Genomic DNA, 16165 nt, shown 5'->3' on the forward strand with positions numbered 1-16165 from the left:
TCAGGTGGGCGCAGGTCAGGTGGGCACAAGTTAGGTGGGCGCAGGTCAGGTGGGCGCAGGCTCAGGTGGGCAGAGGCTCAGGTGGGCGCAGGTCAGGTGGGCGCAGGTCAGGTGGGCGCAGGTCAGGTGGGCAGAGGCTCAGGTGGGCGCAGGTCAGGTGGGCACAGGTTAGGTGGGCGCAGGTCAGGTGGGCGCAGGCTCAGGTGGGCGCAGGTCAGGTGCACACAGCCCGCGGAGGGGGCAGGGCCTGTGGGGGTGGGGCCTTGTACAGTGATTATCTTTCCAGATCCCAGGCTTTGCGGGTGAGGCCTCTGTCGTCACCTCTTGGTCTGTTTGGCTTATTTTGTCCTCGCCTCCCACCCATTTATTTGTCGTCTCCGCCGCATTTCCACTTGTATCAGGATTTGGCAGGAGCCAAGTTTCCACTGGAAACGGTGGCCGCTGTGACGCACGGTCACCACCCGGAAGGCCGGGGGGAGTGGAGAGAAGCTCTTGCTGAGAGTGTGTGTGAGGACAGGGAGACAGAAGTTTAGAAAGTAGTAGCCCACGCCGAAACCGGTTTGGCTCAGTGGATGGAGCGTCGGCCTGCGGACTGAGGGGTCCCGGGTTCGATTCCGGTCGGGGGCATGTACCTGGGTTGCGGGCACATCCCCAGTGGGAGATGTGCAGGAGGCAGCTGGTCGATGTTTCTCTCTCATCGATGTTTCTAGCTTTCTGTCTCTCTCCCTTCCTCTCTGTAAAAAATCAATAAAATATATTTAAAAAAAAAAGAAAGTAGTAGCCCAGAGGGAGTACTGAAGGCAGGCAGGGCAGCTTCTAGACCAGTGATGGCGAACCTTTTGAGCTCGGCGTGTCAGCATTTTGAAAAACCCAAACTTAACTCTAGTGCCGTGTCACATATAGACATTTTTTGATATTTGCAACCATAGTAAAACAAAGACATATTTTTGATATTTATTTTATATATTTAAATGCCATTTAACAAAGAAAAATCAACCAAAAAAATGAGTTTGCGTGTCACCTCTGACATGCGTGTCATAGGTTCGCCATCACTGCTCTAGACGGAGGAGCCTGGGACGCCTTTCTCAGCAAAGCGAGCACCTGGCAGAGTCGGGAGGACAGTTCTGACATCAATTGTCAGTGTCACGTTGGCTCCCGGCAAGCTGGGGGTGCTTCTCCACCCCTCTCTCCCTCCCCCCGCCCCACTGCCCACTCCCCAGTGACGCCCCCACGGTTCCCATGGAAGTCCCGGGTTCCAGGGTTCTGCTCCGCTGTTGGGTTTGCTACACGCACTGTGTCATGACAATCCCAGCACCCCGGCCGCGAGCTTCCCGCTTCCACGTAGGAAGCTTCACAGCACCCTTTTCGTGAGGATAGTGAACATTCTGGCTTCACAGCACCCTCCTCGTGACAATAGTGAACATTCTGGCTTTCTTTGCAGGAGCAGTTTGCTAACCAAAAAGCAGGATCAAGCTGCTCGGAAAATAATGCGGTTTCTACGACGCTGTCGCCACAGGTAGGTACATGCATCCGCATCTGTGCGTTTGACTCGTCACGTCACGGCTCACAGAACAGCCTGATCGCTGAGCCACTCATTCACCCCCACGGACAGCCAGCCCCCCTCCTGCAGAGAGTCAGGGCCAACCTCCCAGTGACACCGGGACATAGAGCTCCGAACTAGGGACTGAGCTGCTGCCGCTGGGAGCTGGGCGCCGTGCCAAGCGGAGCTCCGTGCCGGCGTTTCTGGTTTACTTCGGTGTGAGGACAGCTGAGCTGGATGAGCTCTAATTCCACGTTTCCCTCTGAGCTGTGGTTTCCGTGCCCCATCGCAGTCTGCTCTTCACCGTGAGCCTCACTGGGCTGTTGTGCATCCAAAACACAAAGAAACGCTTCTCTTCTCCAGGGAAGGAGAGAAGTGGACTGTCTGGGAGGTGGGGGGGAGGGGGGGCGCGGCTGGCGCCCTCTGCTGGACGCGTGGCAGACAGCAGGCTCGAATCCCCCAGGAAAGCCAGGCTGAGGAGGGACAGAGAGATTCTAGGGAAGGGCGCCCCCTGAGGTTAGAGGCCCGCGTTCAGTAGCAGACAGTGGGCTCCCCAGACCCCGCCCCTTCCCGGGGAGCCAGGCCGGCCGGCTTTCTCCGTGTTTCCCCCCTGAGCTGGACTCTTCTTGGTGAAGATCAGGCTCTGTCCTTGGATTCCGGGGGCTGGTGCAGAGTCGGTTTCCTTCACTCGGGCCGCCCAGGCCGCCGGCTGTGACAGTGGCCTCCGGCCGCGTCCAGGCCGCTGTCCCTGTGGTCCTGGCGTTTCTGGGAAGCCGTGCCGTTCGCTTACGGCCCGGCCTGTCCAGTCGCCCCGAAAGCCCATGTCAGGTCCAGTCCGATTCCTAGAGGTTTCGTTTCACTTTCGCTTTTCTCACTCCTCAAGCCATCTGCTCGCGAACTTTGAAAGCATTTGGACTTTGAGTCTTCACAGGGGCTCACTGGCTGCCTGTACTTTTACTTAAACGAACAAAAGAATTCATTTCCATGGCGACAGAAGGGACCAGGGCCGGAGCCACACGTTAGCAATAATAAAATCTTTAAAACAGTGGTTCTCAACCTTCCTAATGCCACGACCGTTTAATACAGTTCCTCATGTTGTGGTGACCCCCAATTTCATTGTTACAAATTGAACATCATTAAAGCATAGTGATTCATCACAAACACAGTATGTAATTATATATGTGTTTTCCGATGGTCTTAGGCGACCCCTGTGAAAGGGTCGTTTGACCCCCAAAGGGGTCGCGACCCACAGGTTGAGAACCGCTGCTTTAAAAAGTGCCTCCTTTCGGATATGGCAGGTGTCCGGAGCCAGAATGCTCTGCCAGGAGCTCTCACACACTCAGCTGCCCGCTCGCTCTCCACCGGGATTAGCTGGTGGGTAGACGCCAGGAGACGCCCCATTGATGCGGACACAGGTCTCGCTAGGACAGGCAGGTCCCTGTGGGCTGTGCTCTGACGTAACAAGGTCAGTCCCACCAGCCTCACCCACACCAGCCTCTGTGTCACTCCGTCCTGCGTGGAGTCCTCGCATCCGAAGAGAGGGGTTTATTTCCTTCCTCCAGGAGGGTGTCCAGGACCCTCTTCCCTCCCCCCCCACCCTTTCCGCGTGCTCACGGAGGTCAGCACCCTCCTTCCCGCGAAGCCCCTGGGGCTCCCTCCAGGGGTCGGGGGGCTGCGGTGCCTGCTTCCCAGACAGTTTGTTGTCAAGGAAATTGTCTTTACAGTCCCTTCCTGAGGCCACTTCCAGCAAACCCAGTGTCCACCAGTTCATCTGTCCCGTTCCTTTAGCCTTCGCCTCGGCTCTGACCACGAGGCAGGCGATGCAGCCCAGTGAGGTGACGGTGAGCTTTTTCTTCTGTGGCCCCAGCCCAGTGCTGTTCCATCGGGCGCGGGACGGACGGCCACCTCCAGAGCGGGCTGAGCTGAGCCATCCTCTGCTCCTGTGTTTAGAGTCCTCTTTCGTAAACTGGCGGAGGAGAAGGCCATGGAGGTTTTGCCCGTCACAGGTTACTCTTTTAACTGGCAGAGACCTGGGCAGGCCACAGGAAGGTGTGTGAGGAAGAGAAGGTCAGGCTATGGACTCCGGGTCTGCCCGTGATTCGGGGTGAGAGGCCCTGTCGGCCCGCTCGGTTCCGTGCCCGCCCCTGGTTCGGGTCTTAGACGCGGGCAGGGAGACTGCAGTGACCTTTGGGCTTTGGACGCGGCTGAGATGGCACTCACTCCGCTCCTTGTCGATGCGGGAGCCCAGGGGACCCCGAGAGCCTCCCCTGGGAGGTGGCGCTCATGCCTCCCTCGGACGGACGGACAGACGGACGGGTGAGGCCCTGCTTCCATCAGGCTCATGAGCCCCATTCTCAGAGGCACTCCGTGTGGCTTGTCACTCGGAGGCATCAAAACGGGAGGCCTCCCGGGACCCCTCTTAGGCAGGTGGGCAGGCAGTGGCTTCAGGAGTCCCATCGCTTAAGGACTTGCTGTCACATGACCCCAGCGTTTCTAGACTTAAAAATAACTTGGTGCCCTGGCTGGTGTGCTCAGTGGTCAGAGCATCCGCCTGCGGACTGGAGGGTCACGGTCTCGATTCCCAGTCAAGGGCACGTACCTCGGTTGCAGGTTGCCCAGCCCTTGGTAGGGGCTCCTGCGGGAGGCAACCGGTCGGCGTGACCTGTCACGTCGATGTTTCTCCCTCTCTCTCCGTCTCCCCCTCTCCTCCCTCCCTTCCACTCTCTCTCTCTAGAAATAAATTCGGAAAAAATATCCTCAGGTGAGGATTAAATAAAAATAATAACAATAGGAAATAAAAAATAATACATTGGTAGATTCCCTACCTGCTCATCTCACATACCAGACCACCACGCTCCCTTCCCATCCAAGGGACCACTTTAAACTCTCTGCTTGTGTTGAAGTAAAGCTATTTGTGAGCCTCTGTCGTGAGCCTCCGTGCTAATAGCTGTCTGGTGTTGTTTTACTGTCTGAAGCCCCCTGGCGGACCATAGGCTGTACAAAAGGGTGAGTGAGCTGCCTGCAGGCCCGTTCACCTTGCCTCCATTTTCAGTCTTTGCTTTCTGCTTGCTTGCATGGGGCTGCGCCGAGGTATGCAGTAAGTTTCACATCCATTGAATGAAATGAGCCCCGAGTGAAACTAACCCTGACTACTAACACTGCTCCTTCGTAGGAGAACAGTCACCCTGGGTAGGTGTGCCGATGCCCGATGCATGAGCAAGCAAAGGGGGGGCGTGGAGGCCGAACCGGGCATGCGGAGGAGGGGGAGACGCCTCCGGTGCACACGGGCGGCTGGGGGCACACGTGGGACTCTCAGGCTGAAACAGGGAGCGAGCGGGTACTTGGGAGCGAGGCCATTTGCCTCGCGAACGTCTCTCATCTGCTGGGTCCAAATGTCTAAAGCAAGAAGGCTCCCTGAGTGGTACCGGCTTTGTGATCTTTAACGAATCTCTATCTTGTGTAGAACGACCGTTTCCCCAGGCCCCTGTCCCTCCCGTGTTATGTTCTAATCTCCCTTCCCTGACGCTGCGAGATCAGTCAGCACCCAGAGCCGCCCTGTCAGCATCGGCCCCGACGTTCGCTGTAACAGCGCGAGCGAAGCTGACCTCCAGCGTTTCAGGGCAAAGCCGGCCGGGGATGCGGTGCGAGGGCTCGCACCTCCCTGTGTCCTGCTGCAGCTCAGAGGCGATGCTCCCATCACTGGTGTTTTAAAGACATGATGGCGCAGGGGCCTCTGTAGGCCTCAGAGCAGGATGTTCATGTGTCAGCGGGCAGCGGGGTGAGCGTCCCCGCCGGTGGGACTGGGACAGGTCTTAAGTGGTAATCAAGGATTTCATGCCAGAAAACGGGTTTAAAACCCGGGCATCTAAGTCACCGAACACAGGCTTCCGGGTAGATTAATTTGTCCACGTTTGTCTTGTACGTACGTCGTGCTGAGAGAAGATGCCCCGGAAATATGACGTGGGAATCTCTCTCGACTTCCCATGGCACCCCTCCTCCTTCACTCTACACCAGCGGTTCTCAACCTTCCTAATGCCGCGACCCTTTAATACAGTTCCTTATGTTGTGGTGACCCCCAATTTCATTGCTACAAATTGAACATGATTAAAGCATAGTGATTAATCACAAAAACAGTATGTAATTATATATGTGTTTTCCGATGGTCTTAGGCGACCCCTGTGAAAGGGTCATTTGACCCCCAAAGGGGTCGCAGCCCACAGGTTGAGAACCGCTGCTCTACACCAACACGTCACGTAGTCACCTGTGAGATTCCCGAGGAAAGAGCAGCCTTCAAAACGCCTGAAGCTTCGCGTGTTTCCGGAGGTGTTACTCCCCACTGACTGCATCTGTGTCGACGCTGATGTCAATTCATTCTAGCGGAAGCCAAGGGTCCGCTGGCTTTTCCTTCAAAGGTCAGGCCGTCTCCATGGCAACCACTGGGTTCTGCCATCGCAGCTGGAACACAGCTGTGGAGAGTCCCTGGGCGGAGAGGGTGGCCCTTCTCACGAGACGGCCCTTACAGAGACGCTCGGGCCGAGCCGGCCAGGGGCCCTAGTTTGCCGACCTGCAGTACCAGGAGAATTGAGTTTTTATAAGTTCTTCGAAACCAGGCCTCATTTCTATAAAAGACTTAAAGTCTCGCCTATGTAATCCCATGGATCGTCACATCGAAGGGGCCACTGTGTAAAAGATCATAAGGAAGCAGCTACGCGCTTTTGTAAGTGGAACTAGTCCGTCCTTGCCAGGGTTAGGCGAGTGGAATAGTCGGGGTCCCGGGCGGCAGAGCCGGCTCGGAGGGGCCTGTGTTTGGGGTTCAGGATGAGAAGGGGACAGAAGTCTCCTTGCTCTCTTCCCAGTCCCTCTCGCCCTCTGCACACAGAGATGATGCTTTGTCCATTTAGAAGCTTTTCCGAAGGGAACACTGCGTGCCCTCGGATTCCGCTGAACTGACAGCCGCTCTGTCTGGCCTGTGATACCAGCTTCATACTCGTCTGCTGCGAGGAGCCGGCATTTAGTTGAAGCGGCTGCTTGTGTGCTGTGAGGCTTGTTAGCTCCTGGCGTGTGAGGAACCGTGTTTAAGACCTTGTTTCTCAAGGATGCTCTTCAGTGCCAGCCAGTGTCCGCCTTAATTTCCCAGGTGCCCCCTGCATCCGTCCTGAGCTCCCAGAAGTCCCCTCAGGAAGTTGGGATTCATAGCCTCCTTCCGCCCAGAGCCTGTAGCGGGGTCCGGGGAGAGGAGCTGAGAAGCCTCCGGGTCCTTCTAGAATGTTTGTCTTTACCTCGCCCGGTGACTCGAGGGAGAGCTGGCCTCTGGCTTTGTCTGACGGCCAGTGCGATCGCTCCCTCCCTGTCCCCTCACAGACATCGCAGGGACACTCCTCGTGGTCCCCAAGCTGAGCTGGCTCTTGGTCCCCAAGCTGAGCTGGCTCTCGGAGGCAGATCATTCTCTGGGGAGAAGCCACTTCCCTGGAGTGGGTGTGAAAGAAGGTGATACACGCACTTGGTCAACTGATGAAGCACTGACGGTGCCGCGGTTTCCCCGGGAGAAGAACTAGTTGGAAACTTAATTAAACGTCATGGGACAGTGTCTGTGAAACCCTGGGTGACCCCAACCGGTTGGTTAACGCCCCAGAGGCTCCCTGGCATGGGACGATGTCGGCCACCAGGACTGAGACACAGCAGCCGAGGCCCACAGCACAGCAACCAGAAATGCACCCCACTTTCTGTCTTCACTCGAGGAAGGCTAAGGAAAAGCTTTTCCCTGCAGGCTTAGCCTTAAACAGCATCCTCGGGTTCTTGCTGATATCCTAGGGGTGTGTCTGGTCTTGGATGCCCTCGCTGCCCGTTTAGGAGGAAGCTTGTTGGACACGGAGGTGGAGCCAACAGCTTCCACTCCTTCCCTGGTGAGAGGTGTCTGCTGCTCTCGGCCGGTGCCGGCAGGATGGCTGAGGCCGAGAAACCCCCCGCGCACCTGCCGGGAGCACTGCTTCCCCATGGGCTGTGCCGGGCAGGTAACAGGACGTGCCTCCATCCGATGGCGGAAACCCAGGTCCCCACGCGGAAGGGAAATGGTCAGGAATGGACCCTCATAACGATCTATCCTCCAGGTGTGGGCTTCGTGACCTGTCACATCACTGCAGGTCATTACAGTCAATCACTGCAGGTCATTACAGTCACTGCAGGTCATTACAGTCAATCACTGCAGGTCATTACAGGCAGTCACTGCAGGTCATTATAGGCACTGTAGGTCATTACAGGCAGTCACTGCAGGTCATTATAGGCACTGTAGGTCATTACAGTCTGTCACTGCAGGTCATTACAGGCACTGCAGTCATTACAGGCAGTCACTGCAGGTCATTATAGGCACTGTAGGTCATTACAGTCTGTCACTGCAGGTCATTACAGGCACTGCAGTCATTACAGGCAGCGGGCGCTCGGGGCCCTACCCCGCCTCTTCCTGGAAACCGCTGGCTGAGTTACCACGTCAGTGAAGGTGGGTGGCGCTGTCCCACTGGGATAAAGGAACCCCAGTTGGAGGAAGAAAAGATCACACTTCTTGGGCACACATTTTTATTTATTTATTTGTTTTTGATATTTCCTTTGAGAGAGGGCGGGGGGGGAGAGGATAGAGAGACAGAAACATCAGCGATGAGAGAGAACCATGGATCGGCTGCCTCCTGCACGCCTCCCACTGGGAATGGAGCCCGAAACCCCAGCAGGTGCCCTGACCGGGAATCAGACCCTGACCTCCTGGTTCCTGGGTCGATTCTCAGCCTCCAGCCTCCAAGCCACCCCGGCCCGGACACATGTTTTTAGGCCACACAGTTTTCTCTATATTTGACGACTGGGTTTCCAAACACTTGACTTGGCAGATGCTGCCGTTACCTAGGCAACTAACCGAGAGCCGACGCCCTGCGAGGTGCCCCGGGCGGGTCCTCCCCACATTCTGCTGCTACTCTGCGCTGTTACACGTGCTTCTCTGCGAGGGCCGCCCTCCAGCAACGCCTGACAGGGGGGCCGTTCAGCCGAGAGGGAGCGGAGCCCAGGCCGGCAGCGGGGGCTCCCACTTTCCTGGTCACATCTGATGAGAGCCGGTTTCAGGTTTCCGAGGGGCCCGAGGGGCCGAGGCACTGGATGGGGATGTGTCACCGTGGGGGGCGTTTCAGCCTCAATGTTGTTTCACTTGCCTCTTCTGGGAAAGGGGCCTGTTTGGAGCACAGCCACCTGCTCCGGGTCCTCCTCATTGGGCCTTGCCGGCTCTTTCGTTTTGCAATCCAATGGGCTTTCTGGAAAACGGCCAGACCTCTCTCTCCCTGAGTTCCCCACTCATCCTAGCTCGGAAATACCAGTAAGCAAGTAGACTCTCACCGAGATGGTGACTGTGGGACTACTGTTGCGTGTCCTTACTGTGGTCGGTAAGGTTTTAGCTGACCTGTGCGTTTTAGGGATTATTTGTAACTTGGCTAAGAGGAACCAACAAGTTCCTGTAACTATCGGAAACACTCTGATTTGAAACCTCTATTCCCTAGAATTCGTTAACAAAATGTGACAGTATCGGGTGTTGTTCTAAACCACTCCAGTAAGAGAACTCATTGTCTTCTGTGTCTTTGGAGACAGTGTGACATTCACACATACTTTATTGGATTGATAATTGATCGAAAACAAAACAATCAGACACGTCTCTTACCCCGACACTGCCCTCCGGTCCCATGGGTTCCCGTAGGGCAGACTGTGAGAGCCTTAGTGGGGGCTACACATCGCAGCTTGGAGCACGAGGCTAAAAATCTTTCCATTCCCCTGACTCTTAGGCCCACTCCTTTCACGTTTCGAATCTATGTTGAGAAATCGGCACATGCATTTGATGGGGAGGTACTTTTTCTCTCTAAAACGTTGGAATAAACTCACCACTGGGTCAGACAGAGGACGACATCTGAGAATGGGAAAACGCAATTGTTGTCATCGGTTTTCGACAACACACTTCTCTCAGGCCAGGGACGCTTTCCAGATGCGTCTTCTATCAAGTGTTTTGGGAAAAGCCAATAAAGTAAGAACCTGAGAAACACTTCTTTGTTATCCTGAGGTCCTGGAGGCAGCAGGTGGCCTCGAACCCCTGCACTGCCGTCTGTTAACTGGAGCATCGGTTAACGGGGCAGCTGCTCACGTCCATCAATCCAGTGCTGTCCATTTACAAACTGGGGAGAAGGTGGTGTCATGAGGACTAGAGAAGGTAACAAGTTTTAAGTCACCTGTGCAACTATTGCAGCCGTGGGCAAACTACGGCCCGAGGGCCGGATCCGGCCCGTTTGAAATGAATAAAACTAAAAAAAAAAAAAAAAAAGACCGTACCCTTTTATGTAATGATGTTTACTTTGAATTTATATTAGTTCACACAAACACTCCATCCATGCTTTTGTTCCGGCCCTCCGGTCCAGTTTAAGAACCCATTGTGGCCCTCGAGTCAAAAAGTTTGCCCACCCCTGAGCTATTGGAACATAAGTGTTCTCTTCCCTTTTCCCGAAAGTCCTCCCTCAATGACTTCCTGTTTTTAAAAACATACCGGAGTCATTTTTTTTATTGATTTAAGAGAAGAAGGGAGAGGGGGAGAGAGATAGAAACAGGAATGATGAGAGAGACTCATTGATCGGCTGCCTCCTGCACACCCCCTACTGGGGATCGAACCCGCAACCCAGGCGTGTACCCTGACTGGGTGTCAAACCCAGGACCTCTTGGTCCATGGGACGGCGCTCAATCCATTGAGCCACCACAGCCCGGCTACCTGAGACATTTCGATGTCACAATGCCAGTGTCTGCGCACCTCAGCACGAAGCTAAGAACGAATTCTCCACATTAGCTCTGGAGTTAAATGGATCTGAAACTGTCGGACAACCTCCATGTCTGATTTTCCCTTGTCAACCGCCGTAGCCATCTCTGCCCTTAGCGGTGTGCAAGGCAGTCACTCATTTCATAGCAGAGTATTTACATGGCAACCTAAAAACTTTATGAAAACATAGCTGGCTTTTTAATTATTTCCGAAAGAAACTGCAAACACAGACGTGACCATTTTAACTAAAAATTGTTCAGGCTAGACCCGTCGTGACCAGCTGACAACAGATTCTTTCGTATGAAACTGTAAAACGTTTCTGGTTATACTTCACTCTCCTTTCATCTCATCTCGATGAGGAACTGGGTATTTTTAAAGCATCCCTGTGTGTGTCCCTCTAGAAAACGCGGGAACGGCTGTCTTTGGTTTATGCTGTCGGATTTGGAGTTAAGAATTCTCGCTCTAGAGGTCTCCTCGGCGCTGGAGTCAGGTGCACATTTGTGAATGAGGCCTGCGGGAGAGCAGAGATACAGTGTAGCACTCGAAGCAGCATGCACACCTTGCCCTAACTCAGCACCTGAGGTCTGCGCAGGCGCAGACAATTGCATGCCCGGAAGTACACGTGGCATCGCTGCATGCCTTGCATTTCTCCAGCCAAAGAGCTGCTAGTATAGACGTTGCATGTTTAAAAATTGAACCCAGACTCTAGCATGTTTCAATTTTTAAAACGCCACCGACTGATCAAGTCTGCATGTCCAAAATCAGGGACCCGTGTGGTCATACCCAGGTTACCCGGACACTTCACACCCCACGGTATATTTCCTTACAAAATTTAAAACTAAGTAATGCCCGGGTGCCGTTGTGAACACAGCAACGATTAATAAATGTGCCTGTTAAGAAAGGGACTTAACCGTCTTGAAGATCCACGGTTTGATCGAGCTGGGCTCGCTGAATGCAGCAGCTAATCAGATGAGCGAGGCGGCCACTGCTGTCCTGCCCTTTCGTATTAAGGACGGTACAATGGGAGCGTCTCCTCTGAGAAGCGGTTCTGCGCGGAGGCGGTAAATAGAACCGTCGTCTTGAACGGCTGTCCCAGCAGACGCGCCACCTCTGTCACAGACGCCTGGCTAACTCACCGCGGGGTTTCGAATGTCTCCTCCCCACGGGGTTTCCAGAACGTTTTCTGCCCGCTCGAGTCTATCCAGAAAGTAAACTAGCATTTGCTTTGCAGTGAAATGTAAATGTGCTGATAGAACTGCAGGTCCCAGGAGAGGCATGACACTCCGAGAACTGACACTGTGTGGGATGACTGACCTCCGTGTTAGAGGTCCGGGTCCGAAAGGCGCGTGTCAGACAGACCAGCCAGACTTCCCGCCAGGCTGTGCAAGTACGGCCCGCGCCCTGGGAACCCGCCCCTCTGCTGGCCGCAGTCACCTCTCCCGCATTTGGGAAGCAGACGCTACCATGGGGCACGCGGGGCTGCGAGCTGCCCGTGATGCCCGCGGCAGGCACCGGCCTGGGAAGTTAGACCCGGAGTCACGGCATGGGACCCTTCTGCCGAGACGGCGGGGTCTTGATGGGTCAGTGAGGAGAGCTCTTCTCAGCGCTCACAGCCTCTGCCCCGGTACCTCCTCTGCATCGGGGCCCCACTAAAACACCGCGGCGAGTGTTTACATGAAAACAGACGGGAGGTGGTCAGTAACCAATCATTTGCTGATACCGACTTCCCAGGACTCTGACAGTTGCATTTGCATGTGGTTAGCACACCATGTGGGACACCTGGAACCAAGTCCCTTACGTGCGTTGCCCCCTATGGCTGCCCCCCTGGGAGCAGGGGGCGGTGACCAGAACATCTCCTCTGGGAAGCACGTCAGGAGCATGAACACCAGACGCCCCTGGGGTGAGCTCAGGGCCGCGACCTCTGACAACCTTGAGTCTGTGAGCAAAGGCAGCTGGTCTCCTAGGCCAGGCAGCACCCCCCCAGAGGCGTGTGCAGGTCCCCTAACTTGCATCACCTGGAATTACAGGGCGCTCATGGCGTCCACCGGGCCGAGAAGAAAGCTGTTTGAACAGTTAACATCGCCTGAGACGCACACGTGACTGTTGCGCTCGATTCGTGAAGTGGGTTTCGGTTCTGCTTTGTGTTGGGAGCAGGTGGCGGCAGAGCTGGGGTTCAGGAAGGGCCCCCCTTCCTCTGGAGTATGTCCCCCAGCAGTTGAACGGGTTCTTTTGGCATCAATCCTCAAATGGTCTTTTTCTTCTTTTTTTTTTTTTTACTTTAGAGGGAATGGGAATGCCCTTTCCTGGGTTTGGTCAGTTTCACTCTATAGTTACCACCTGGTGTTTTGTTTTGTTTCTCTTGCAGAGTGAAAGAATTGAAAAAGGCCAAGGAACTTGAAGACATACAGCAGCATCCCTTAGCAATGTGACATTGCTTTTCAGACTGTTTTCATTTCTGTTTTTAGCAGAGACATGCAACAACACACAAGCGCGCGCGCACACACACACACGCACACACACACACACACACACAATCCCTCTGCAGTTTTGGAGAGATCAGCTGCAGGATTTTAACAGGAATGTTTTGTTCATTGCATTTGCACTTTCATGGACAACTTTTAATTTGATCAGCGAGACATCATGGAACTCAATCTTCTGTTGGGTCGCGGGAAAACCAGACGCCGCGAGGAAGGGAAAGAGGCTCCCCCTGGGGAAGCGGCCGCTTTCCCGCTCACATAGGGCTGTACTCAAACATCGCGTGGAACTGTACAAATATTTATACCAAAAATATAGGGAAGAAGCGGTGGGGACGCGCTGGCAACACGAGAACGCTGCTCCCGCACCTGCCAGTGGCTTCCAAGAGGCTGAATCTTCGGGATTCGTTGTCAGTGGAGGGCTTAGATCACCCCAATCTTTATTGCGTCCGTGCGTTCTCATTTCCTTCACTGTTTCGTTTGTTCTTGTTTTAACCTCGACAGCACACTTAATGCAACTTTTTAAAAATCTGCAGGTTTTTAATGTCTTGTGGAAATTTGCAGAGGGGCGGGCGTGGCAAACGGGTAATGCATGGGAAACGAGGAGAAACCGCTTCCAGAGTGAAGATTTATTTTCTTGTCCCCACCCCCCACCCCCCCAGGAACCTGCGAGGACTCATCGTGTCCCTTTTCTCATGTTCAGCACTTTAATTTTTTTGCCTTACTTTCATGTGCAATGGGGGTTACTTAGAGAATCGGTAGAGCATGTAGCTTTCTCCAGTAACCCTGGGAAGTGTAGTCATTCTGAGGAATCATAAACCTTGCCTGGACATTTGCCACCTAAAAGATCAGCGTGGTGCTGCGTTCTGGCCAGTAAATTCCATATTTTTGGCTATATCTCATCCAAACAGAGCAGTTTCTGTGTATATATAGAAGGTAGAGATGGAAAGTGAGAAATATTTGAAAGGGATTATATTAATTGCTAAATATTTTATTCACAAAGGTCAATAACATGGCAAGATAAAATTATTTGTATAGTTTTGTCTGAATGAGCAAGAAAAATGTGGATGTATTGTTTGTATATATTGTATATATTAAAACAAAGAGATATGTGCATGAAATCAAGAAAAAAGAAATGAACACAAGCAAAGCATTAGTGGCTATGGTCTGTAAAATGAAACAAAAAAAACTTTATTTCACTATAAGAGTACTTTATTTTAAATGTTCTTTAGAAGAACATTTTGCTAAAGCATGACTAAACTGCAAAAAAAAAATAAAAAAAGAGCTACTGTATTTAGGCTTAGGAGAAAAGGCAGAGTAACATTACTTAAAAAAAAAAAGGATATGTTTACATTTAATTTTGGCTACCAGGAGTTTATTTTATTTTATTTAAAAAAAAATTTTTTGCCAATGGTGCCAAGTAATGTGAATGCTAATATTGCTTAAGAAAAATTAAGTTCCTTTTGCTAAACAGATAATCATAAGATGAATCCGTAAACAGCTTCATACCATCCACTCGCTCCAACAAAGAATACTTAGGACGACCAAACCCTGACAAAAGAAATAGTGCGAAAGGTAGAAAAATGTCTCACGTTTTCACATCTCCTGCTGGAAATCAGAACATGTCATTTAAAAAACTGCACACAAAAGAAATAACTAAAACTTGAAGAGATGCAGACTGGTCTTGTAGGGATGTCACGGCAGATGACTATTTTCACAGAACGAGGAGCCAAAGAAATCTGATGCTTTTAAACATTCAACTACTAACGTCCAATCGAGGAGAATCCAGTTGGCATCTGCTGATGCCAGTTTAAAAATTCCCAGGTTACGTTTCAGGACCAGTTGGTGTAAAGCTGAAATAATAGTGTGTGTGTGTGTGTTTTTTTTTTCTTGGTTCTGGCTGCCAACTGTAAGTTAAAACTCAAGGCTCGTTGTGAAGCCTAAAAATATTCACAAATAAGCTTTTAAACTGGTGTCTTTTCAGAAGGAAGGTAGACACAACAGGATCGAGGTACACACTGGGGTCAGTGCTCTTGGTGCCTTTTCTATAATTGTACTTGTTTTTTAATTCCTTTCACTGCCAACCTCAAATTACTGTACAGTATACGTCTTACTGCTTGTGATCAGCTTCGACCACAGTGACAGCCCCACAACTAGTAGCCATCTGTACATTTGTAAACTGAGCTGACTCAATTTTGTTATTTTAAATGTGTGGGTTATGTTACAGCTGTTGCAGTCCCCCCCACACCCCACCCACGATCCCTTTTATTTTACAGTTTAACCTACAGGAGGACACAGTCATTTACACACACACACAATTGCATTCCTAAGTGGGAATAGAACGTGAAAGCCAGCTCTCTCAGAATATCCTGTCTTAATGCCGAATTTAGATGTTTATTCCATTTATTCTGGTACAAATAACTGATCTTTTGACAAGAGTAATGACCTCAGTGGGTTTGCTTTAACCCTCACACTTATTTTGTCCATGTTCCACATGCTACATTATTCGCCGAGTGAGTTAGACAATTCGGGAAGAGAAAGACTGATGTAGAATTAGGAGGGTTCTCGCGGAGGGGACAGGAAGCAGCAGTACAACTGTGAACCCCAGGGGAGGTACCCGTACGCTCCCACCGACACGAAGCACTTCTGACCGCTTTTCCTCGGTTACGAATCTTAATTTTGAATATAAGATGATAGGTAAGCGCAGCTTTCTTGGATAATCTGAATTCCCAAGTGCCAGGAGTAGGATTTCATTATAAAAGTTAATAGCTAATCTTATTCGGTCTCCTGAAGATTTCGTTGCTCTTCTTGTTACCCATTTGAAATCAGCTGTACTGTGTGAACGAAATAAAGACACTAACTCGAACCCTTTCCGGCTGCACGGTCGCTTACGGCAGTTCCACACAGTAGTTGGCGCCCAATGGGGGGTCCCTGAGACTTGCATGTAAAACTAGTCTAGATGTGTTCTTTTTTGTAAGTTTTATTTTTGTAATTGTGCATGTAAAGCATCATTGAATCAATGGATCTGTTGAAGAACTCAGCTGCTGGAAACCATGCAAAATGTTTTGAATTGCCCTTAAAAATATGGAAAATGTTTTCTGAATGCTTTATATTCTTTCTGCTGTAAATTAAAAATGAAGAAAATTTCCCCATATTATGTGTGTGTGTGTGTGTGTGTGTGTGTGTTGCTTTAACTTTACCTGATACTGCAATCCAAGTTGGATGGGCATGTTTCAAACCATGTGAAATAATTTCAAGTACTTCCTTAGATCCAGATGTGACGTTTTGACATAGAATGTCACATGGTTTCAAATATGTCCACGATGGGAA

At 51.8% G+C, this 16165-nt stretch overlaps 1 protein-coding gene across 11 annotated transcripts in view; it reads left to right on the top strand.

Annotated features, from left to right (window-relative positions):
- The window catches only part of CAMTA1 (calmodulin binding transcription activator 1), a 674030-nt gene extending 658041 nt beyond the window's left edge, over positions 1–15989 (top strand). For 7 of the 11 annotated variants that reach the window (XM_070403987.1, XM_070403989.1, XM_070403992.1 and 4 more), the window contains 3 exons: positions 1442–1516; positions 4516–4546; positions 12727–15989. In XM_070403987.1, coding sequence (XP_070260088.1) covers positions 1442–1516; positions 4516–4546; positions 12727–12759 — 139 coding nt within the window. In that variant the 3' untranslated portion in view covers positions 12760–15989. The remainder of the gene's footprint in view (positions 1–1441; positions 1517–4515; positions 4547–12726) is intronic. The other 4 variants (XM_070403988.1, XM_070403990.1, XM_070403993.1 and 1 more) reach the window with 1 other exon arrangement.
- Positions 15990–16165: the final 176 nt, after the last annotated feature.

This window comes from Myotis yumanensis, unplaced genomic scaffold (assembly GCF_028538775.1).
Source record: "Myotis yumanensis isolate MYYU_CA2020_CCGP unplaced genomic scaffold, mMyoYum1.0.hap1 SCAF_2, whole genome shotgun sequence".
Classification (NCBI taxonomy): domain Eukaryota; kingdom Metazoa; phylum Chordata; class Mammalia; order Chiroptera; family Vespertilionidae; genus Myotis; species Myotis yumanensis.